The 23,661-nt window shown below is 44.0% G+C and overlaps 1 protein-coding gene across 2 annotated transcripts in view; it reads left to right on the top strand.

Annotated features, from left to right (window-relative positions):
* RHOBTB1 (Rho related BTB domain containing 1) overlaps positions 1-22,153 on the top strand; it is a 78,328-nt gene extending 56,175 nt beyond the window's left edge. For both annotated transcript variants that reach the window (XM_048505801.1, XM_048505800.1), the window contains 7 exons: positions 2,388-2,573; positions 3,853-4,814; positions 6,397-6,515; positions 13,572-13,722; positions 14,807-14,895; positions 16,864-16,969; positions 18,068-22,153. In XM_048505801.1, coding sequence (XP_048361758.1) covers positions 2,388-2,573; positions 3,853-4,814; positions 6,397-6,515; positions 13,572-13,722; positions 14,807-14,895; positions 16,864-16,969; positions 18,068-18,237 — 1,783 coding nt within the window. In that variant the 3' untranslated portion in view covers positions 18,238-22,153. The remainder of the gene's footprint in view (positions 1-2,387; positions 2,574-3,852; positions 4,815-6,396; positions 6,516-13,571; positions 13,723-14,806; positions 14,896-16,863; positions 16,970-18,067) is intronic.
* Positions 22,154-23,661: the final 1,508 nt, after the last annotated feature.

The raw sequence follows: 23,661 nt of genomic DNA, 5'->3' as shown, positions 1-23,661 counted from the left end.
GTCTAGTGGAAAAGCGGGTAGGAATCCACTGATTACAAATAACATAACTTTAGCTGTCACACAGTTTTAGCTGTTTCCTTACTGATTGATGAAACCTTGACATCTGACCACTTGATTGCAAATGTTAGCACGAACTATGCCCTACACGTATCTCCTTTCCTCCAACACCACAAGCACATCCTTTTCATACCTCTCTGCATGATTATTCCAAAACTGTGCGAAGTGTAGTGTAGGTCCCAGAATGGATTGGATAAGTATAAATTGGAAGTGTTACAATTGTGAATGGAGCCGTCTTGATTCTGAAGCACCCTCCTGAAAATACGCAAGTGTGTTTTCTTCACAACCTCCTTCTCCAGCCATTGTGAGTCCATAGCACATAGGCAAGACAGCCTGTCTTCCCTTGTATGTAAACTCACAGCAGTGTCTGTGTTACTTTGCACAGGGTGGGGGTATTTTTAGACACTGCTCAGATGTGCTAGATAGAGTTGTGCCCTCCGTGAAATGAGCAGAGCAGCCGTGTGGAACAGGTAGATCATTAATGATTTAGAAAGCAAACATTGAGATTCACAGGTCTCGCTCTGTTAATTGCCCAAACTTGCAAGCATGATAAATTGGTGCTAAATTAAAGTTTAATAGAAATAGAATTGGAACGGGCTCTTGTGTTTTGTTCACTAGAGCAGCTTTTCCGCCTGTTTGTGGGACTTTTGCAGAACTATTCCCTTTCGATCACTGTTGTACTTAATTCCTTGTTTTTCCTGTGAAAGATTTGCAGCTATCGTCTGTGGTGGTTGCAGCATCTGTGACAAAGAATTACACACCATTTGCTTAATTTTTATTTATTTAGGACTCTGCTTCAGAGGACTGCTTCAGCATATGTTCTGATTTTAAAAACCCACGCTTACGATCTGCCTGGGGGAAAAAGACACATGAAATAATAATCATAGCAATTGCTTTATGACAATCTAACCATTCTTCCTTTTATGTACTGCAACATACACACCCCCTTGGTAATAACTGCTTTTATTTAATTGCAGCAATGTGCAAGGGTTTGGGGGGTTTTTTTGGTAAGGCGTTGACATAATTCCACTTTCCTTTCTCTGTTTCTTTTTCTCATTGGTGTCTTAATGTTTATTTCCACCCTTGCTGAAGAAGTTATTGGACTTGGTAGACTAAGCACCAGCTAAAAACATCATTTTCTGAACCACAAAGAAAGTTATCACCCAGAGCATTGAATGCAGCTGGGTCGACAGTTTGTCAGGTCAGAGTTTAAAATAAAATCCAGTTCTTTTTCTCTTCTCAGTCCCATTTCAGGCAGTGGGTTGGAACCAATGTGTCCCTTCTTCCAACCTGGATCCAGTCTTCCTTTTACCTTTTACTTCCTTCACTGATCAAAGTCCCCCCCGACCCAAATGGTGGAGGAATTAATGGAAGAAAGACACTGGATCCAACTTATGAAGGAATTTGCTGAATCCATCCCAGAATTTTTTTAAAGTACAGATAATGTTTGTCTGTTTTTAAAGATCTAAGCTCCTATAGAGATAATGTATGAATGGGACAAAGGTGTTTGGACACACATTTGGCATACAGCCAGGACTAAAACTGAAGTCCAGCTGAGTGGTGCAGTCACTGGCCCAACCAGGCTTTCTGCCACTCTGTACGTGGAATGGTCTTCCTAAAACGCCTGTCAGCTTATCTCCTTATCCTGTTACATCACATGTTTTTACTAAACAGCCAGTCAGCCACCTAACTTGTCTCCGCAGATTATGAGTTTGGCACATTGTGACGGGAGCAGATAGCTGCCAATTTCCAATTCCAGCAGCTGCTGTGGAATTTTGCTATTGTTTCGTTCCTTTTTGCACATGATTGTCTATTAATTGTAGAAGAAAGAAGGTTCCGTGGCTTCATGGTGGGACATAATTCTCCTTTTCTTTTTCAGCCCAAGTTATACGCATGAGTTTGAAGTATACTCTTAACAACTGAGTTCTGGTACACCCCTAGGAAATGTTGCTGTTCTAATTAATTTGTTCAGCAGATTAAAATGGAGGCTACTGTTTTAACATAAGTGCATATTTGTGGAGTAGTGGTTAAGAGCATGGGACTAGTGTCTGGAAGACTCCAATTCAAATCTCCACATGTGCCTTGGAAGCGTGGAAGCTTGCAGGGTGATTTTGAGCTAGTCATACTTTCTCAGTCTAACCTACCTCACAGGGTTGTTGTGAGGACAAAATAGCAGAGAGGGGAATGCTGTAAGCCACTTAGTGTTCTCTTTGGGGAAAAGGTATGGTCTTAATAATAATAATAATAATAATAATAATAATAATAATAATAATAATAATAATAATAATAATAATAATAATAATAATAATAATAATAATAATTTATTTCAGGTCTGATGTTGTCGTCCTGTGTTTTTCGATTGCTAACCCCAATTCCCTGAATCATGTGAAGACCATGTGGTGTCAAGAAATCAAACACTTTTGCCCTCGCACGCCTGTCATTCTGGTTGGCTGCCAACTGGATCTCCGATACGCCGATTTGGAAGCTGTAAACCGAGCCAGAAGGCCACTGGCCAGGTAAAAGTTGGCTCTGATTGATGTAGAATAGAAGAAATTCTGTTCCCAGCAGAGAGCATTTACATAGGACACCATTTCTGCAAAGAGCTTGGTGTTCTACTTGAAAGAGGTACACATAAAACCTCCTATGTGTGAACAGCCTCTGGCCTAATCTAGTCCAGTAATGTGGACTTCAACTTGTAGTAGTTCTGCCAGGCCTCAGACAGGTCTTTCACAGCCCCACTTCCTTAGATCACAGGCAGCTTCATTCCCTTTGTAACAAGGTACTGCTGAGCAATTCTTTTTTTACACATGTAGAATGGGAGGCCATGGATGGAATGGCTTTGCCACTCAACCCTTTTTAATGTAACCATTCATTGGTTGCTTCAAAAAAGGCTGAACACTTTTTGTTGGAAAGCAAATTATCCATCCATGTCCCTGAAAAATAAGGTAAAAGCAAAAGGATGCAACTACCACTACATATTTTTTTATTTTGAAAATTTGCATCTGGTGCTCAGGATGCTGTAGAGTTAATGCTCAAAAAACATTTCTTCCTGATAGGTTCAGATCTAGCCAGAGAGGGACAGGCAGTGACTGTGTATGGAAGCAAACTAAATCTACTTCCATGGTAAACCCACAGAGGAACAGGAAGGGGGGTGGGGAGCACAGACTGGGTTTATCCCAGGTCTCGGGGGCTGACAGTGTGATGGTCAGGCAGATTCCTTCCAGCATGGTATAGTGGTTAGATCTCAGAAAAAAGATGTTGGTAGGGTTGTATATTCCTCTGCCACAGACTTCAACATACCAGACCTTCTTTGTTGTAGAATGCTTCACCTCAGCCCTAATGCCTATCTAGCTCTGCCCCCCCCCAGTTGAAAGTTTGAAAGTAAAAATACATTTTGGCATTCAGCTCATAAATGCTCTTGTATCAAAAAACCATGTTCAATAATGCACAAAATAATGGTTTGGACAAATGATCATTCTTGTATTTGTTTGGGACTATATTCTAATGCGGAAGCATACAATGTTCTCAACCACTGCACCTAACCATCTGTAGTATCTTTTTCTGAGACAGAGTATATATCAGGATCTGTGGTGCCCAGGTTTGACTCCCCACTCTGCCATGTCACTTTGGGCTAGTTGTGCCCTCTCAGCCTAACCTAACTCACATTAGTTGTTGTGAGGATAAAATAGAAGGGAGAAGAACAATGCTGTAAGCTGCTTTGGGTCCCCATTGGGAAGAAACCTGGGATATAAATGTAGTCAGTAAATTAGTACCCCTTTGTTGTTTAATTCACAGGCCTATCAAAAGGGGTGACATCTTGCCACCTGAAAAAGGTAGAGAGGTTGCAAAGGAGCTTGGGATACCATACTATGAAACCAGCGTATTCGACCAGTTTGGCATCAAGGATGTGTTTGATAATGCAATTAGAGCCGCACTGATTTCCAGGAGACACCTTCAGTTTTGGAAGTCACATCTGAAGAAAGTCCAGAAACCTTTGCTTCAGGCTCCGTTTCTACCTCCGAAAGCACCTCCTCCGGTGATCAGAATCCCGGAGTGTCCCACCACCAGTATCAACGAAGCTGGCTACTTATTAGACAACCCTTTGTGCGCAGACGTCATGTTTATCCTTCAGGAAAACACTCAGATTTTTGCTCATAAGATCTACCTAGCTACCTCCTCTTCCAAGTTTTATGATCTCTTTTTAATGGAATGTGAAGAAACCTCAGACCTGGTGGAGTCCCACTGTAATAAAGAAAAGACCAATAGAAGCCTGTTGGCCAGAGTGTGTAGTCTTGAGACAGACAGTGATGGTGAAGCTTTGAATGCCAAAGTTTTGTCTTCAGCAGAAAGTTACGACACTTTGGGAAAGCTGGAGCTTGAAGCAGGGGATGCTGGTTGCCTCAAACGTGCACTGGCTTCTTGGGGCAAAGGGTTTGTTAGCATGCATAAGGAAGTGCGAGTCAACCCCGTTTCAAAGAGGCCCTGCACTGTGACCATTGTCAAGATGGACTCTTCTGTTCAGCCAGGACCTTTTAAAACCGTCTTGCAGTTTTTGTACATGGGGCAGCTGGACGAAAATGAAAAAGATCTGACCAGGGTAGCTCAGATCGCGGAGATACTGGAAGTCTTTGACTTGCGGATGATGGTAGAGAACATCACCAACAAAGAAGCCTTCATGAATCAGGAAATTACAAAGGCATTCCATGTCCGGAAAGCTAATAGGATAAAGGAATGCCTCTGCAAAGGGACATTTTCTGGTGAGTGAATTATACATGGGCAACTCTTCATTTTCTTTGGGAATTGCTCCACAGTGGTAATTTGAACAGCAACCATAGGCGGAAAGCAACTTACAACTCTTACATGCGAGCTTGTCGCCTGCTTCGGATGCAGGAGCAGGTTTTGAACCGGGTAGCCACTGGCTAAAAGCAGCTGATAAGCTGATGGCCATGTTTGCAGATGAGTAGTCCCAGTGGGTATTCTCATGAGCAGGGCAGCTAAAGAATTCTGCCACCACTCTCAGTAAGCAGCCCTGGTCAATGAGAATATGCTGGCACTCAGGTTGCTTCCTACATGTGCCTGGGGCCCCAGAGCTGCTTCACATGGAGGGTTATAAACCACTTGAACCATGGTAGTGTGGTACAATCTGGTACAATGTGTAGATGCATTAAAAGCGAACCTAGGATGGTAGTGGTGGAAAGTACCATCAAGCTGCAGCCAACTTGGGTTTTTCAAGACAAGAGGCATGCGAAGTGCCTGTCTTTGCATATCAACAAGTGGTTTCCCCTCCAAATACATCCATGTAAAGACATGCTTCAAACATGTGGCTGGTTAGTTCAAATCAAAGCTAATCTTTGTGCAGGAATCCAAGAGGCACGCCCAGGCCCAGTTTCATCCATTTACAGGTATCCTGTTTCCTTTGTGTGTTTTTTCTGTACATTAGTTGAGGATATGTACAGTTTTTGACCCTCGGTCTAAAAACAAACCTGAGCAGGAAGTTTTGTACTTCCCTCATTCCAAGACATACGGCAGTGATGGCGAACCTTTTTGAGACTGAGTACCCAAACTGCAACCCAAACCCCACTTATTTATCGCAAAATGCCAACCCGTCAATTTAACCTGAATGCTTAGGTTTTAGTTTGGAAAAAAAAATGGTTGGTTCCCTCTTTCTCCACCCCACCCGCTCGAGAAGGGGCCAGCCTGCTGTAGCCTCCAGCAAGTCCCCTGTGCACCGCTCTGTGCCTCTCTAGCATCTCTGCCTCCTCTGCAACCCCCCCCCCCTCGGGCAGCAGCCACCTGGAGCACAGGTACCAGGCCCGCCAGCCAAGTCCTCCCTACTTATCGCGGTGCATGCACATCGTGCTCAGTGGCCCAGGCCAACCTACATGTGTGTGTGGAGGGGTGATTTTCCACCCCCGCACATGACGAACTCTGTGTGTGTGTGCCCACAGGGAGGGCTCTGAGTGCCACCTCTGGCACCCGTGCCATAGGTTCGCCATCACTGACGTACGGTGATTTGCAAAATTGAATGTACTGCAGGAAATGCAGTCTGTGGAATATTGTTTGGTATCGTGTGCCACCTCCTTTCACATAGACGCAAAAAGTGTCTGGGTTGGGCCAGTTTAAACGACTTTTGTGTCATGCAGGTGACGGTTCTCCAACTTCAGAAAAGTTATCCTTCATCCTATTGAGGCCTGGTTTTCAATTGCTCCCTTTTCAAAATAAAATATGTCTTGAATGGAGCTTATCACTCTTCAGGAGAACTGGATGCCCTACTCCAGTTATTACATCTGACTGCAAGCCTTTTACATCTTGTGTTCTGTTTCTTTCATCTCACGGCAGATGTGACATTTAAGTTAGAAGATGGAAACATAAATGCCCATAAGCCACTACTGATTTGCAGTTGCGAATGGATGTCTGCAATGTTTGGAGGCTCATTTGTGGAAAGCTCAAACAGTGAGGTATTTGTCCCCTTCTTTCTGTAACCTCTGTGTCCCACACACTTCGCTCTTCTGAATTGCTAAGCTGCAGTGGTTTAAATAACATGCTTTTACGAGAGGGTTGTCATCATCCGCTCAGTCAACATTTTCAAAAACGTTCCAGGTTCAAAGTGACTTCTTTTGAAAAACATTATCTGAGGCAATTTCTCGGATTATTTTTGCTTTTCTGGGTCGAGGGCAATTTTCAATTTTTAAGTAAGTGCCAGCATCCTTCAAAGAACTGAAATTCTGGTTAAATGGGCTGGAAACATTTCAAGCCACTGTTCCAGAGGCCAGCAATTGGAGACCCCCTCAGACCAATCAGGACTTGGGAGAGCGCGTACAGACTTGCTTCCAAATCTGTAGTGCAAAGGGGGAAAGATGTGCTACGGGTAGTATCTTTGGCAAACATATTTGCCAGGATGCCATTTGGAGAAGGATGAGAGTGTTGGGGCCTAGGCCTTGACCCTAAATCCATTATTGGGATGGTCCTCCCCAAATCTAGTTTCTGACTATGGCAGTACCTTCAAAAAGAACATTTTCTTTCTCAGTCTCGTGTGGCATTTTATGGTTGGGTTCCAACTACAACAACACACAGGTCTTGCATCAATTATGAAAGGCACATGCATCTATAGACATCCCTATAGATATTTGCCTTGATTGCCTTGATTTTTAAATTGGGCTGGGAAAGGGGGAGATAGTAAATCTAATAAAATAAACAAATAAAATAATAGTCTGAGATAGGTAGGCTATGAATAATGACAATCATTTAACCCTTGATATTTCCAAACGTCAGAAAGCCCAACAAGGCTTATTAAAATACCAATTTTCTACCTTGCTATGAATCATCTGCCGGGGTAGTGAAATGCTAACAATGTAGAAAAGTCTACCAAATTATTTGGAGTAGCATTTGTGATTTTAAGGAGGAAGGGCAGCTCAGCTCAACTTGATTTATTTTTATCCAGACTCAGAATAATTTTCTGATTATTCATCGTATTATATCCATCCCAGCTTTGCTTTTGGCTTGATTATTGAGTGAAAGCATCCATATCAGGGGGAAGAATTATATCTCTCGGCTCTGCAGTTGCTGCCCTTCTCTCTCGTTTTTTGTGTATTTAATATTCTGGAAGATTGTGTTCTACTTAAAAAATTTTCTCATTACTTTTAAAACAGCAGTAAGCATAATTCCTTCCCTAGAGGCTCTCTCGGCAGGTGGTTCATTAAAAATACATACCTTGATTTCTTCGTAAGCAGCACTCTTCAACTGGATTGTATATTCATTTTCTAAAATCTGGTTCCTAATTATAAGCCCTAATAGCCCGCGTTCTTCTCGGTAACCTTAAAATATTAATTGCAAAGCCTTGGATATTTGTAGCATGGAAAGCACCAGGCTGTTGAACTCAAAAAGTATAGGAGCACAGCCTTGGAAATGAAGTGGAGAAAATAGTTGCATCCAAGAAATGTGCGGCACATAGAGACTGATGAAATCTGACATAAATATAATGAGCGCCTTCTAATTTATTTATTGTTTTGAAATTCTGCAGGAAGAGCTGGGTTATTTGCAGCAATAACTCTTGCATGTGAGCTGCAGCCCCTGAAAAATGTAAGCTACAAAAACAATCTCCATGGTTTAAAAAAAAATCTCTACTATACCTTATATTAAGCCTCTTTCATCAATGATCGTTCTTTACTCTCTCCTGGTGCCCTTCTGGTACATAACAACAGGGTATAACAACAACATGAAATTAAATCAAGCAATTTTCCTGAGAGACACGTGCAAAATTTGGCATTTCTTTTAAGTCAAGCAACAAATGATAGCCAACATTTCCTGTGGAAAATGTTTAGAAGATGGCAGTTTTGAACATAGGTCCATTCCGCACGGACCATTTAGACCGGTGTGGGGCCGGTAAAACCGCCATTGCGGGGGAGAAGATTGCACAGCTGCTGCACCGCAGCATTTCCCCCACAATGGTGTTTTCTCGACTTGCTTATTGAGTGAGTCTTTGAAAACGCCAACTTCCATCTGGTGCTGAGCGAACAGCATCCTGTGGAAGCCAGCATTTTCCCCATGCCACTCTTTGTGCCCTTTTACCTCCTGCTGGCTCTGGTCGCTCTGTGGAGGCCAGGGGACACACCTCCTGGCCTCCGACCCCAGAGGCGTCACTGTGGCCATAGGGCGTGTCCCCTGGCCTCCATAGAGCAACAGGAGCTGGCAGGAGGTAAAAGGGCACCAGGAGCGGCCTGGCCCATTCAGACGGCACGCTGCTGGCTGTTGGGCCAGCAGGACCGTTCATGCGAACAGCCCCGGGGGGGGAGGTGCACCAGCATAGACTATGCTGATGCACCCCCACTCGCGGGGCCTGTGCGGAAAGAGCCATAGTTCTTTTCTTTAGAAGCATTCCTGACACTCCAAAAAAGTGTTTTTGTTTTTGTTTGTTTTGTTGTTGTTATTTTGCTGTGATGTCAAGGCCTGCCCGGTTGGTGTGCCCACATCACGCCGAGGCCCAGCCATGCCCTTCCTCCTTCCTGGAAGTGACTGGGCCTTGCCTCCCCCCCTCACGACACCCCCCACTTACCTGAGTTCAGCCGGCTGCTTTTTGCAGCTTGATGGGAAAAGCAGCCTGGTGGGAACTACACTTCCCATAAGACCTTGCAAGCCGGCTGAACTCAAATAAATGGGGGGCAGGGTGCCACGGTGGGGGGCACTGCTGGGAATGGGGACAGGCGTCATTCACCCCCCCCTCCATGCTACTGGCTACAAGTTTAACAATACTAGCTTATTGTCTTCAAGAAGTTACAATCTATCTATATAAAAATCTATCAGTGCGTTTTTCTGCTGACAGGTAATCTCCCAAACTACTGGACCGATTGCTTTGAAATTTTCACACAACGTCGCATTTGCATGCGGCCAGGTTTCCATACTGTTTCCACACCTCCTGTTGTGTACATGTCACAACTGTGCCAGTTATTGTGTACATGCCACACCTGTGACAGTTGGAACCACAGTTCTGTTCTGCAACAGCGCCATCTGCTGGCCTTCAAAGCAACACCCTCTGATACAAGGGAACCAACCATGCCTTCCTTGAAATCCACTGCCTTATGGAGTGAAAGGGATGGGGCGGGCCATCTGCACATGGCCCACCCACCCTAGCAGAGGAAGGGAAAGGTGAGGGAGGGTCCAGTGGTTTGCTGGACCACACGCTCTGAAATTTGAACACAACGTAGCTCATGCCTCCCAGCGTGTTTTACCCTACATAATTCGCCTGCAAGGGAAGGGAGTGAAAGGGACAGGATCAGCCACCTGTACATGGCCTGCCGACCCACCCTAGCAGAGGAAGGGGAACATTAGGGAGGGACTGGCCGGGTTGCCATGCAAGGGAACGGGAGAGAGGGGCCCCTTGCCCTTCCCCTCCCTTGCAATCATTGTGCAGTGACACATGTTCAAACTGTTCACTTCCCCTTTTCTTTCTTTTCCACCTCATCAGGCTCAGCCACAGCAATGCGTGGCCAGGCCCGCTAATTATATTTAAACATATATAAACACACCAGTTTAGGTGACACTGTATTCAGTTCTTACTGCTGGTTTGAAAAGACCTTTCTTTTATGCTCAGGTAAGTATTTTTAGAAAACCAGTTCCATAAAACACTATATTCTAGAGTAGACAATCCTTTCCACTAGATATGTCTATCCCCCACACGTAGCTTAACTGGGCAGGAATTCCAGCTAACTCTTAGGAAGCAAATTTATCTCTTTATTTCTACCTCTGCTCTCCAAAGCTTCCCTGCTTAATATCTGAGTGGGGTTTTCTTCAGGAACAGAAACAACCAAACAACTTGTGCATTTATTTTGGGCACTGTTTTTGTTAACACCAGGGATGTAGTACAGATTCTCCTTTTAATCTGACCCTCAAACAGAGTAGCTTAGCCAACTAGAACTGAGCCTACTCGGCACCCATCCGTCCCCCTTGGCTCTTTGATCAGAACTCCTCAGAATCTCCCCACACAGCCTTTTAGAATTCTGCCTTTAACAGCCAGCCAATCACAAGCAGTCTGACTTAACTCCTTATGGGTGCAGTCCTGTTGTAAAAAATAAGGCTAAGCATTGGTAACTGTCACACAGGGCTTCAGAAGGGGGTACTAAGGATATTGGTGAGGTGGACAATAGAAGCTTTTTTTGCCATCACGTCATACCTGACTCATGGCAAACCCATAGGGTTTTCAAGGCAGGAGATATTCAGAGATGGTTTTGCCAGTGCCTGTCTCTGTGTCATGACCCTGGTATTCCTTGGAGGATTCCCATCCAAATACTTGCCAGGGTCAAGGTTGAGAGTGTGTCAGCCCAAGCAAGATTTCATGGCAGAGCGGGGATTCAAAGCTGATCCTCGTTGGCCCCCTTAACTACTACACCCATGGTGGCTCTTCTGCCTCTACTCTCCTTCAGTTATCCGGCCCCAAACCATTTAGTGCTTTAAAGGTAAGAATTCTGAATGGTACAGTTCTTTTCTTTGGCATTCTGTGATCAACAAAACTCTTACCTAACAAAACTCTTACTCTTAAAACCCAGACTATATCATTTAGTCACTAAAATTTCTAGAAGATTGCTTCTCATCTACTATTTCCATCTCTATTAGTTACTGTCATTAAAAAAGACAGACTAAGGTTGCGGGCCAGGGACATCGCTGATGAAGTCTTTCTGCAGACTTGTTTGTGCTGGCAAAATGAACAGAAATACAGGAAAAGTTTTTGGAGATCTTAACGGAGCAATAGGAATTATGTGCTTAATTACATCTAGTCATGTAGGTAACATACAATTCTTACAGTTAATCAGCTTTGGCTACTAGGACTTTTGGGTTGCAGTGCTTCCTGATGACAAAATTAGAAATTAATCCCAGGGTGAACAGTGAGGTTATTTGTACTAGGTATGCTGTCTGCAAGTGTAAAGTGTAGCTGCATTTATAATTTTTTCATTAAAAGAATATTGAGCTTAATTGGGGGCTTTAAGCTTAGATCACTTTGGGCGAGCGACTTGAACTTCTTTCCCCAGTGTGGTGTAGCGGTTAGGAGCAACAGACTCTTATCTGGTGAACAGAATTTGATTCCCCACTCCTATACATGAAGTCTTCTGGGAGACCTTGGGCCAGTCACAGTTCTCTCAGAACTCTCCCAGCCCCACCTTCCTCACGAGGTGCCTGTCTTGGGGAGAGGAAGGGAACGTGATTGTAAGCCACTTTGAGAAAGCAGGGTATTATTCTTCCCTTTTTTCTATCGCTGTGACTGTATTTGTTGCTACAGCCACAAGCACAATGGTTCCTTAAGTTAGGGACAGCATAATTGGAAGTTGCGGAGCGCGTGTTGCAGCAGCAAATGCCCTGTTTCTGAAAGCAATTGGCATAGGAAAGGTAATGCTGCCAAGTGCTGAAAAATAATCAGCAGTCCAGAAAGCATCTCTGAATTATATTTAGCTACATGGAGTTTATATTAAGAATGAGCTAATGCAGAGGCAGAGCCCCAGAATGGCAGTCTAAGTTGTCCTTGACTTTGTGGCTCCTGTGCTGCATGTACCATTTTCTCCATAGGATAGTTTCTCATGACAGATGCAAATTCATGTCTGTGTATGTGGACAGGCCAACTGCAGTTAAGCCCACCAAAGTGAAGCACTTAAGGCTGCAACCCGAAAAGCACCTGGGAGTAAGCCTGATTGAATAAAATGGGCTTTACTTCTGAGCAGAACTGCTTAGAATCACTTCTGCACAGCCACCGATTTGGGTGGTGAAGGTGTCGGCATATGTTTATGTCTGTCACTGCCCACTGCTGGTTTCACTAGTAATGAAATTTGTGAAAGACACCCCCCTCCCCCGAAAAAGATATACATATCTGGGGTGAAAAGTACAGGAAATCTAGGCTACTGCCTCTTGTATTGGCCTTTATATGCCACACCTAGAAGGAAATCTCAAGTTGGTCTATTGTTCTGAGGCAAGTGAGGCCAAAGACCTGATGAAAAGTAAGGCCTTTGGTGTACTATGAAGACAAATATATGGTTCCCAAGTGGTCGGTTTGGCTGTAATAGTTGAGATGGGTTTTTTGAGGCCATATTGTGGTTTGTTGTTAACCGGGTTCACTTCCTTTAATGTGGGTGCACGTTCCAGGGGCCCATCTTCCTGGGCTCAACTTTCTTTAGATGAGATAAAGCCATGGATACTAATAGCTAATGTACAATTGCCTTATTTGCAACTGTGACATTTGTTCTGTTTTGGGGGGATGGCTCCATCTCAAGAGCCTTGACCTTCAGCATAGTCTCAGCACTCCCGTTTGTCCCTTGCAAAACTCTGTCTTCCAAAACTCTACCTGCCGTTCTACAAAATCTCAGCAGGCACCAGAAAAGGTGTCAGCGAGCTCTTCTAGTGCAAGGGTCTGCAACCTGTGGCTCCAGAGCCGCATGCGGCTCTTTCAGCCTTATACTGTGGCTCCACGTGGCCTGGAGGTCGGAGGGTACTGTGGGCATGTCCAGAGCAGCGCTGGAAGGAAAGGTGAGTGGAGGGGCCGAACCGGAGGGGGCTCTGTGCGTGAGGGCGCTGTTTTTCGTGTCCCCTCCACTCACCTCTCCTTCCAGCATTGCTCTGGAGGGACACGCCCACGCTGCCCTCCGACCCCTGGAGTTCGGAGGGTAGCATGGCCATGTCCCTCCAGAGCAGCTGCCTCTCCGGCTCAGTAGATCTTCGGGGCCATGGAAAACAGGTCCAAATGGCTCTTTGGGTGGTAAAGGTTGCCGACCCCTGTTCTAGTGTATACGGTACAGGTGTGTTGGTGAGGTTTTTCCTCTTGTCCACTGAGTCAGGCTGGAATCCCTGGGTGACTTGGGGCAAGTCACTCTCTCAGCCTAGCCCATCTCACGTTTTTGTGGGGATAAAATGGAAGAGGAGAGAATCGCAAGTGGCAGCCCAAGATCCTTAGAGGAAGGGTGAAATTAAAAATATAATAGATTATATCCTATCCTTGACTGGAGCATTTTGGAAAACGCCTCTGTCTTTTTTCTTGTCAGGTTCTGCTTCCAAACATAAACAAGACATCCATGCAAACCGTTCTGGATTATCTGTACACCAAGCAGCTATCTTCCAGTCAGGAGTTGGACACGCTTGAATTAATTGCACTGGCAAACAGATTGTGCCTCCCACACTTGGTCGCACTCGCAGGTAAAACTTTTGGCTCTTCACTGGCCTTGCAGCAGACATCTGGCAAGTCTTCAGACCAGCATTGTTGGAAACCCTCTAATGTTGCTGCATCACTTCGTGCGAAGAAACAGCAACCCGACATGTGGTTTGGCTTTTCCGAAATTAAATGATGATACATTGAAAAAAAAATGCAGCGCTTCCTCTATTCCCCTCTGTCCTGAATTAATTTAGTCTGCTGAAGAAGCTTCAGAGACAGGAAGCGAAGAAGAGTCTGTAATTCATAATGCCCATTAGGCGACCGATTACCCTTAATTGAAAGAACATGGCCATTAGAGCTTCCATTCCAGATTCCTATTTTGAGAGTCTAATGGCTGATCTTGAACCATTTTAAATCAAGCCAGTTCAAGGAAGCATCCCATAAAAAATCAGACTGAGTTGGCTTTATTACCCTACTCTGACTTAGTTAATTATTTTGTTAGTGATATGAAAATAGCTAATTCCAGGAATTGCCCACCCCTTCCCCATTCCCCCAGTTGTTTTAAAGAGAAGAGGCTCTGTGCACGATGATTTCATGTTACCTCAAGGCTTTGCCCAATAAATCCCAATGAGCCCAAACTGTAATGCTGGTATTCCTAGGTTTTATTTCGTCTATTGCCAGCGGCGTAGTGGGCCTAAATGGCACCCGAGGGCATGCCTGCCTCCCCACGTGCCCAGCTCCCCACGCCCCACTTACAGGAGCCAGCAGAAGGCCGGGGGAGGGTGGGGCTCAGGTGAGTGGCTCAGATGAGCGCCGCGGTGGCAGGCTAGCTCCTGGGCACTACAGCTGCTGAACCTGCCTGCAGAGAGGCTGGGATGGGGTGGGACTCGGCGGTGGGTATGTTGGGCACACGCAGTTTCTTCATGTGGGGGGGGGCACCTGGTGCCCCCCACGTGACGAAATGGCGTTCATCTGAGGACATGGGATACCTCGTCCCCATTAGCAGTATGCCATTGTCAATTGCCACTGGCAATATAGTGGGTGAGGCCCTAGTTAAAGAAGAGGCTGTTCTGAAATTCAGTAATTTCTCAAAGTAAGCTGGTTTGTGTCTCTTTTCCACCACAACAGAGCAACACGCAGTGCAAGAGCTGACCAAAACGGCAGTGAGCGGCGTTAGCATAGATGGCGACGTACTGTACTATTTAGAAATAGCCCAGGTTAGTATCAGTTCATTATGGACAGTGCATATTCTTTGCAGCAGTATTTTTTTTAAATGTAGAAACTTTTTGGGGCAGTGATTGTATAATATTGGGATAGTTGTTTCCTAAGAACGAGAAACAACGTTTTCCTTATTTTGTTTCCCAAGGATGAGAAACAATGTTTCCCTTGTTTCCTTATTTTGAAAATTTTCTGCAATGATAACCGTAGTTACTGAGAACTATCTTCAGAGATGCCGTTCCTTTTTGAAGGCTCAGGGTGGAAATCCCATGTCTCCCAGCTCTCTGTTTCCATAAGATAGGAAAGCAGTTGTAGTGGACAATCAACAGACAAGATAAGGGGATGTTTACCTCTTTTCAGGTTCTCCTGTACAAATACATACAGAGATTCCCACCAGCTAATCTTACTTTTCAGTGCCTGGTTGTTATGAAAATGTGAACTATAAACAACTTGGGGGGGGGGGGGCGAGGGATGCTTAGAAAAACTAAGAGGGAGAAGAGTTTGAAGAAGAAGAGTGGATTTATATCCCCCCTTTCTCTTCTGTAAGGAGACTCAAAGGGGCTTACAACTTCCTTTCCCTCCCCTCCCACAACAAACACTTTGTGAGGTGGGTGGGGCTGAGAGAGCTCCGAAGAACTGTGACTAGCCCAAGGTCACCCAGCTGGTGTGTGTTGGAGTGCACAGGCTAATCTAGTACCCCAGATAAGCCTCCACAGCTCAAGTGGCAGAGCAGGGAATCAAACCTGGTTCTCCAGATTAGAGTACACCTGCTCTTAAACCACTACTACACCATTGCAAATGGTTAGGCATCTCTCTCCTGCCTGCCTGGATTCATCTGCAAAGTCTCACCCCAACCCACTGGTGCTAAGAGATGGACACATAGTTGGAGGCCTCATGTTTGCCACTCAATGTATAAGCCTGATCTCAGAGCAGGGCTTCCAAATGTCTCCTATTCAAGCTTTTTGTTGTAGTTACCAAGCCGATTCAGCCATTATCAGGTAGCTGACTCAAGGCTGACTCAAGGCAATGGCAAACCACCCCGTAAATCAGGGGGTGTCAAGCATGCAGCCCGGGGGCTGGATCAAGCCCCTTAAGAGGGCTCATCAGGGCCACAAGCCAGCTGAGGAAACCCTCCCTTGCTCCCGATCTGGCCTAGCAAACCACCCCACCATATTAGTCGGAGCGGGCAAGCTTGTTGTGGACTCACCACCTGAGGTAGCCATCTCCCCTCACCCCAGCGCGGACCATCTCAACCAGTGGAATCTGGGCTCGTGAGCCTGCTGCGGGCTCACCAGTTAAGCCACCCACCCACCCAAGGACCCAGCCTCACCAAGTCACATTTATGTCATATCTGACCTCATAATAAATCACTTTGACACCCCCTGCTGTAAACAGCCTGTTGTGATGTCAGTCACCGCGTAGTTCTGTAATGACCTGGTGCTTGCACAGGAGACTGCCTTTACCATTAAAAAAAATTGGATCACAATCAGTCCGTGACAAGGATCCAGAGCAGCAAATCAAAAAGAGGGCCTTTCTCACTGAATCGCTGTACCTCCTTCACACCCCAAATATTGCCCTTGCACTGAATATAGTACTTTTATTTGTGGTGTTATCAGGCTGTTTTGTAGGTTCAGTTGGGTGGCTCTGATGGTCTGCAGCAGAAGAGCAAGATTAGATTTGGGGGATAAGTTTTTGAGAGTCAAAAGCTCCCTTCATCAGACACAAGTGGGAATGAAGATCCCTGAGTCCTTATATCCCAGTCAGAGGCAACTTTGGGATAACTTTGACTCTTGAAAGCTTATACTTTTGTGGTCTTTAAGGTTTTGCTGGACTCAAATCAGACTTTTTCATGCGCAGCTCGTATGTCTCAATCTCTGGATAATTCCCTTTTGTGTTAAACTCCAGAATTGTTCTGAAAGGCAGCTGTTCACTCCACGGAACATTTATTCCATTCCCTTCTTTTCCAGTTCCACAATGCTAACCAGCTAGCAGCTTGGTGCTTGCACTATATCTGCACCAACTACAACAGTGTTTGTTCCAAGTTCCGCAAGGAAATCAAAACAAAATCTCCTGGTGAGGCCCTTTATCAAACTTTTTTTTAAAGCTGTGTACCAACTTTTGTATTTTTCTCTTTGTCTTTTTGGTGTGTATGTGTGTCGGGGGGTTAAGTTTGCTAAATTAAATCAACTTGAACATAAACTTGTAACTAGGATGGTGGAGTGATTAAAGTGTTGAATTAGGATCCAGGAGGCTGACGTTCAAATCCCCACTTTGCCCCAGAAGCTTTGCGGGTCACCTGCCTCATAAGGTTGTTACAAGTTAAAATGGAGGAGAGGAGAATGAGGTAGGCTGCTTTGAGTTCTTACTGGGGAGAAAGGTAGGGTATAAAATTAATAAATATGCATTATTTTGGGGAGCAGTTAGCTTTTCCATTCCACTTCCTTTTAAAACAATTTAGTCCCTTTGCCAAGAATTGGAGAAGCAGGGAGCAACAGGAAAGGAGCAGAGAATGGAGAAGAGTTGCCATTTTTGAAATCTAGACATAGTTGGAGACGGGGAAACTGTAGCTCCTCCCACCAATTCCCTTCCTCATCTTGCTCCTCCTCTTCACTTTTTCTGTGGCACAAGTGGGGTTTTCTTGTTATAGCAGGTGAGTTAAAGACAGACAACGGGACAAAAGGAAGAAGCTGGCAGGCAGGCTGGAGGAGGAGGAGGAGCTGCCTCGTTCCTTCTAGGTCATGGGATTTTAAAATGTGTCAGGTGTGAATTCTGTGGGCAGAAGGGAACCTTCAAGGGCCCAAAGCACCACAGTGTCAGTATTGATTTCAGGAAGCCATGCCCAAAGCTCTTACCACCTTCATCCTGTATGGCAAACTTGCTATCTCATCTCATTTTTGGCCATGCTCTTTGTTTTAGCCATGCTGTTGCACTAAATAATCCTTTTTTGTTTTGTCTTTTATAAAGTAATCCTAGCTAAATTAATACTACTACCTAAATTGACCAACTTTGATTTCATCATGGACTACAGCAAATGAGACAGGGCTTAATCCCGTTAAGAGTTTGTCCCAGTTCAAGAATGGAGACTAAAGGCTTCCACTTATTGGCAAGATTTTGTTGTTAAGATTTATTTAGAAGTCATTACTTCATGTGGTTTGTTTTTTCCCAATGCAGATAATCAGGAATATTTTGAGAGACACCGCTGGCCCCCTGTGTGGTATCTGAAGGAAGAAGATCATTACCAGCGGGTCAAAAGGGAAAGAGAAAAGGAAGACATTGCTCTGAATAAGCATCACTCGAAACGCAAGTGGTGCTTCTGGAATTCCTCCACAGTTGTTGCCTGAGGCAGGAGAGCAAGCCAAGCGTGACTCAGAGAAGCCCCACTGCTTTGAAAGAGGTCTCATTAGAAAAGAAGCCAGTGTGAACCCAAGTGCCATTGAAATGAATGGGGGTTGCCCAAGCAGTGCTGCTTCTGTAGCTGCCATTCATATCAGTGGAGCTTCCGCAGGGGAAGATACTGGCCAACGCAGGGTTGAGGGGCTGGCTCTTATTCTACCCGTGTGCATTTATCATCTGGAAGATCAGAAAGCACAAGCTCACTGGACATGAGTGTGAAACAGCTCCTTAAAATTCCTTTTACTAATTTTTTTAGTTAATAAGCTAAAATAATATTTCAACCAGTATCACGTTTCTTCTTTTTTTAAAAAAAAAAGATGCAAAAACAACAAAATCCAGCATTAATCTCCCAAGTGGGAAAGTATTTTTATACAGTTTTGTGTGTGCGCGCGCACATATGTATGTGCGCGTGCTTTTGTGTATGTACATCTAAAGGTCTTTAACCAAAATTTCTAAATTCTTTTCTTTTACAGTCAACAAAGTAACCATGTAAGTCAGCTTTTAATTTAGGTTGTGTCTTCTCCCCTATTCCACTTTGCAAGCACAGTGAAATACGAATAATATCTCCTATTAGCCTCTCTGGTAGCAACTGCGAACCTAGCAACAAACTGACTTTGCTAGGAAGCTATTTTTTTCCCCACTTTCAAGATCTGTGTATTCGTAAAAATGAGATCCTTCTTTCCTTCCCTTTTCCCTTCTGAATAATGGGGAGTCAAAAACCTTTATTCGGCTGAAGAATATGAGGTGTAATTTATCTCTCTATCTGCATTGCTGAAATGGTCATCTCCAGTGTTTGCCATGTAAGAGCAGAATTGCAGTAGCCGTGTGAAATTTCACCATTCTATTTTTATGTATTTCTGGGCTTGAAAATTTCTATTTTTAAGAGGATCATTCTAAAAAAAATTAGAAAAGCTTATGATATTAATGTTTCTCTATTAACTGCAAATTTGCTAAGGGTCTACATTCTAAAAAGTAGTATTTTCAGTTCTCTCACGTTGTCTATGCCTGCTTTATTTTAAAAAAGGAAAATGTTCCAGAACACTGGTAAACCTTTGCTTCATTGTGAGTATCCACTTGTTAAAGGGCTGCTGATAATAAGCTGATCCTTTCTATTTCCATTATTTCCCTAACAAAAAGCGACCGTCCAAATTGCTAGCTCAGTTCCAGAAAAGAAGTGAAAGCAGCCATGGGCTAGACATATGCTTGTCTGGGGATTCCGTGTGCATCATAGCATTTATAAACACACTTCCCAGAGAAAACAAGTCATTTGCATGCAGAGTTTGTACGCCAGTAATCCGTGCGTGCTGGTTGGCCAACTCATTTAGTAAGCCCAATTTATACATGCATGGGATACGTGAGAAATCCTCTTGAGAGGCAAGTGTTTCCCTCATGGCTCCTGGTACTTTTGGCTATGATTTGGTTCAGAAAATGATTTAGTTGTGGTTTGGTTCAGAAAATATTCTTACAGAGCACAGGGGCATAAAACTGCCAGGCACATAGAACCCCTACCTGGGCATGCATGTTACTATTCGTTTCCGGCAAGTCCTTTTTTCCCCCAGTAAAAGTTTACAAGTATTGGTAGTCTTCAGATATTCTGAACATGGTATTCCACACCGACATCAAAAAAGTCCAGACTTTTTCCTGAATTTTGGGGTGGTTACAAACATGCATAAACAGACCCGCTTCCAGTGCTTTACAGCCTCCTGTACTCAGCTGTTGGCCCTCTTGATGTTGTATTAGGTCAGGGGTGTCCAACTCTGGCGCATCAGATGTCCATGGACTACAGTTCCCATCAGCCCCTGCTGGCATGGCCAGTTGGCCTCTGTATTAGTTATAGACACCTTGTATTAGGTATAGACATCTTGTCCGGGTAAGAGAGCCTGAGACATAGCAAGTTAGACTTCAGAGTCCTGAATTCACTCATTACCACCATTCAACTGCAAAGTTTATTTCTGTGACCTCGGGCAAGTCTCACTCACTGCTTATCCTGCCTCACTGGCTTGTTGTGAGGATGAAAGGAGAGAACTCACATTTTCTTCCGCGAGAACCTTGGAGGAATGATGGAGTACAAATATAATGAATAAGAGAGCTTTTGCCCATGAAGCCGAAAGACTAAAAAGTTGCAGTTCACAGCCTACAAGCTCTCTTCCTGGTCTTTAGATACCTAGAAGGAAGATTCTTTAAATGGCTGTGAGTATTCAGTTTGGGCAGTGTTAAGTGAGAGTAGATCTAGGTCAGGGTCACTGTGGTGCCTGTGTTTTTTTCCTGGTGCCCAGGATTTTTAGAAAGAGCTTTTGCCCTGCATGTCTTCTAATTGGCCCTTGGAGATGTGATCATTCATGCAGATTTTTTAATATTGGTTTGCAGCAGCTGCCACCATAGTACAAGGACCTTTACTGTTCCTTATAGTGGACCTCCTCTGACCTCCCAATGCTATATCAACATGTTATGAGGCTTTCCCCATTTCCTTCCCCTTTGAGGAAAGGGAAACCAGCATTGCGATGACTTCACATTACAGCTATTACAGGGCACAAGCAAGTGGATAATTATCATGAGGTAGTTGCTGGGGTAATGTCTGGACCATCCTGCAATTTCACTACAGAAAATGGTTGCTCAGCAGAGTATATTATACTTGGTCTACTGTATAGGGACAAGATCAGTGGTGGGATTCAGCAGGTTCGCACCACTTCGGCAGAACCGGTTGTTAAAATGGTGCTTGTAAACAACCAGTTATTAAATTATTTGAATCCCATCACCAGAACCAGTTGTTACATTATTTGAATCCCACCACTGGACAAGATGCTTGTCCATCTGTGCTGTATACAAGTCTATCGAATGTGTCAATTACAGAGGTGCCAGTTGTATTGATTTGGAGGATTCTCTTCCCCGCGGCCATTTCAGCATAGCTGTGGGGAAATAACTGTCTCTTTTGTATAATTTTAGACAGCAGTGATTTCAGATACCATTGCTGAGGCCAGGGGCGACTGCATAGTGAAAACAATCAAACTTTGCAAAATAATTCAGGTCCTGGGTGGCAGATGCCATCCCAGAGATGGTAGAATCTCTGCTTAGAAATCTGATGAAGGGATTCCGCCGTTGCAGAAATGCCTGTGTAAATAGAAATCAAGAGACCAGCTCTATCACTTACAACAAATATTGTACTGTGATAAAGAAGGGCTACGAAAAGACTTGTAAATTAATTCCTGGTGAATGGAACCGGACAGAGGAGGGAATGATAGAAGGAGGGGGAAATGGCTATCAAGACCTGGAATTAATATCTGCTGAATCTCAAACTATGCATGATGTCAACAGACCTGTGTTTTGAAACTTAGGGCATGTTCCAATCAAGTTTCAAAGAGGGAGGCAGGAGCCAAGTGCCATGTGAGTGGGGTTACCAAACCTCCCTTTATCCATGGTCTTCTGATCCCAGTTCTAAGAATATCTTTCAGGAGAGGCTAAAGGGAGGTGTGTTATCCTCACCCACATTGGCCCCCTTTGCTCTGAACAGTGGACTCTACCTCCCACTGTTGTTATAACTGGAGCCAGGCCTGGTTTCAAACAAACAGGCCTGTCTGCACTTGAATCAAGTTTGCACCTCGGTCATAAATGTTAGTAGGTTGTGTTTTTGAGTATTATTATTACTAGGTTTTATAAAACCAAAGCTACTGTATGATTGTAACCTTGCCAAACTTACATGGATACACAGTAAACGAACCAGGGGTATATGCAATAATCATTGGCTGTATTAGTTATCAGCTACTTTAACCAAGTGGCTGGTTCATTTGGTTAATTCTGCCTATGGCCTTTAACCTTGGTGGGGTTTTGTTGTTGTTTTTTATTTTGCAGACAATAATAATAATAAAATTGTTTAGCTATAAATTGTTTCTTAATTGTTTCTCATTTGTTGTCTCCAATTCTGATCTTTTAAGAAAACTGTTAATGGTTTTCTGTGGGATTATAATTCTGTGGCTGTAAAATAATGTATCTGAATGGTTCGCTTGTTCATTTTTGTGGCTGAGATGGTAGGACAACAAGAATTTGAATAGTCCTTTTATTCCAAGTGAAACTTAAACATTCACTAACACAGGTGGTCAGGTGGGAGACTGGATGGTGCTGGGGAACTCCTCTAGACAGGATGATCTCTTAAACTCTCCTGAGATGAGGCAAACTTATTCTAAAGCTGTACTGTGAAGTTCCACCCCATTTCCCCCCAAGCTGGATTTTTTCTCCCTGGACTCTGGTGGAGCTAAAAATGTGCATTCTTACCTCTTGACAGACTTCCTTCCACGTGCTATAGGGTTGCCAACTCTGGCTTGGGATATTGCTAGAATTTTAGGGGTGGGGTTTGGGGAAGTGAGGGATCTCAGCACGGATGTGATGTCATACCATCCATGCTCTGAAGCCTTCATTTTCTCCAGGAGAACTCTCCAGTCAGAAGAGGTGGTGTGATTTCAGAAGAACTCCTGGCCCCCCACATTATGGCCTTGCTAAAATAGCCTTTCTGCTTGTACCAGCAGGAGCTAGCTGGTCTCCTCTCTTCCCCTAGAAGTAACTTTACAATTACAACAGTTCAAGCAATCATGCCATGTGCTTCCAGTCCTAAGCAGCAACTAGGGAAAACATCGAAATTGTTACAGTTCCAAACAAGAACACACCATTTGGATAAAAAGGTGAGAATTCAGCATTTCAAGAATCTGTGCCCCCCCCCCCCCCCCCCCCAAACAAGTTCCTAATCTGGAAAGGTTGACTGGGCTGTGTGGTGAAATATCAAAAGTTAAAATTTGGGGTCAGTAGATTTTATTCTATTTTTGTAAGCCTTCTTGAGCCTGGCTCCGGCTGGGAATTGGGTGGGGTATAGATATAATAAATACAAATTAGCATTAGCTTCATATTGGATATCAAACTTAAAATAGATTTCAGCAACATTCCTTATCAAAATATTTACAGTATTTATGTATTTGAATGAAATGGAATAAAGGGGTGATACGGTTGCAGTATAGTAATATAAACTATCATGTTTTACATGGGAATGGAAATGGATTTCCTCAATTGCTGTGCCACAATCGCTGCTTAGACTCTGTTGCCATCTTGTGGCCAATATTTAACTTCCCTGAGTATTTTAACATGTACAAAAATGTCAGTTTAATACAATAGTTGATTCAGAATCTCATTTTTCTGTTTGTATTTCCTAGTATACACCTGCTACATTTTACCTGACAATCATTTGTACCTTGAAAGCTGCACATCATATGTAGACATTCAACAGGTTTAAGCTTTCTGGTGCTGTGCAGAGCCATATTACCTAAGGTATTATGAGGTCAAAACATTTTCTCTGAAAGCCAAAGAGAGTTGTGGGTTTTCTGGGCCATGTG

This window comes from Sphaerodactylus townsendi, linkage group LG08, assembly GCF_021028975.2.
Source record: "Sphaerodactylus townsendi isolate TG3544 linkage group LG08, MPM_Stown_v2.3, whole genome shotgun sequence".
Taxonomy (NCBI): Eukaryota; Metazoa; Chordata; class Lepidosauria; order Squamata; family Sphaerodactylidae; genus Sphaerodactylus; species Sphaerodactylus townsendi.
Note: the sequence above shows the minus strand (reverse complement) of the source record. Positions and strands in the feature narration are given on the sequence as shown.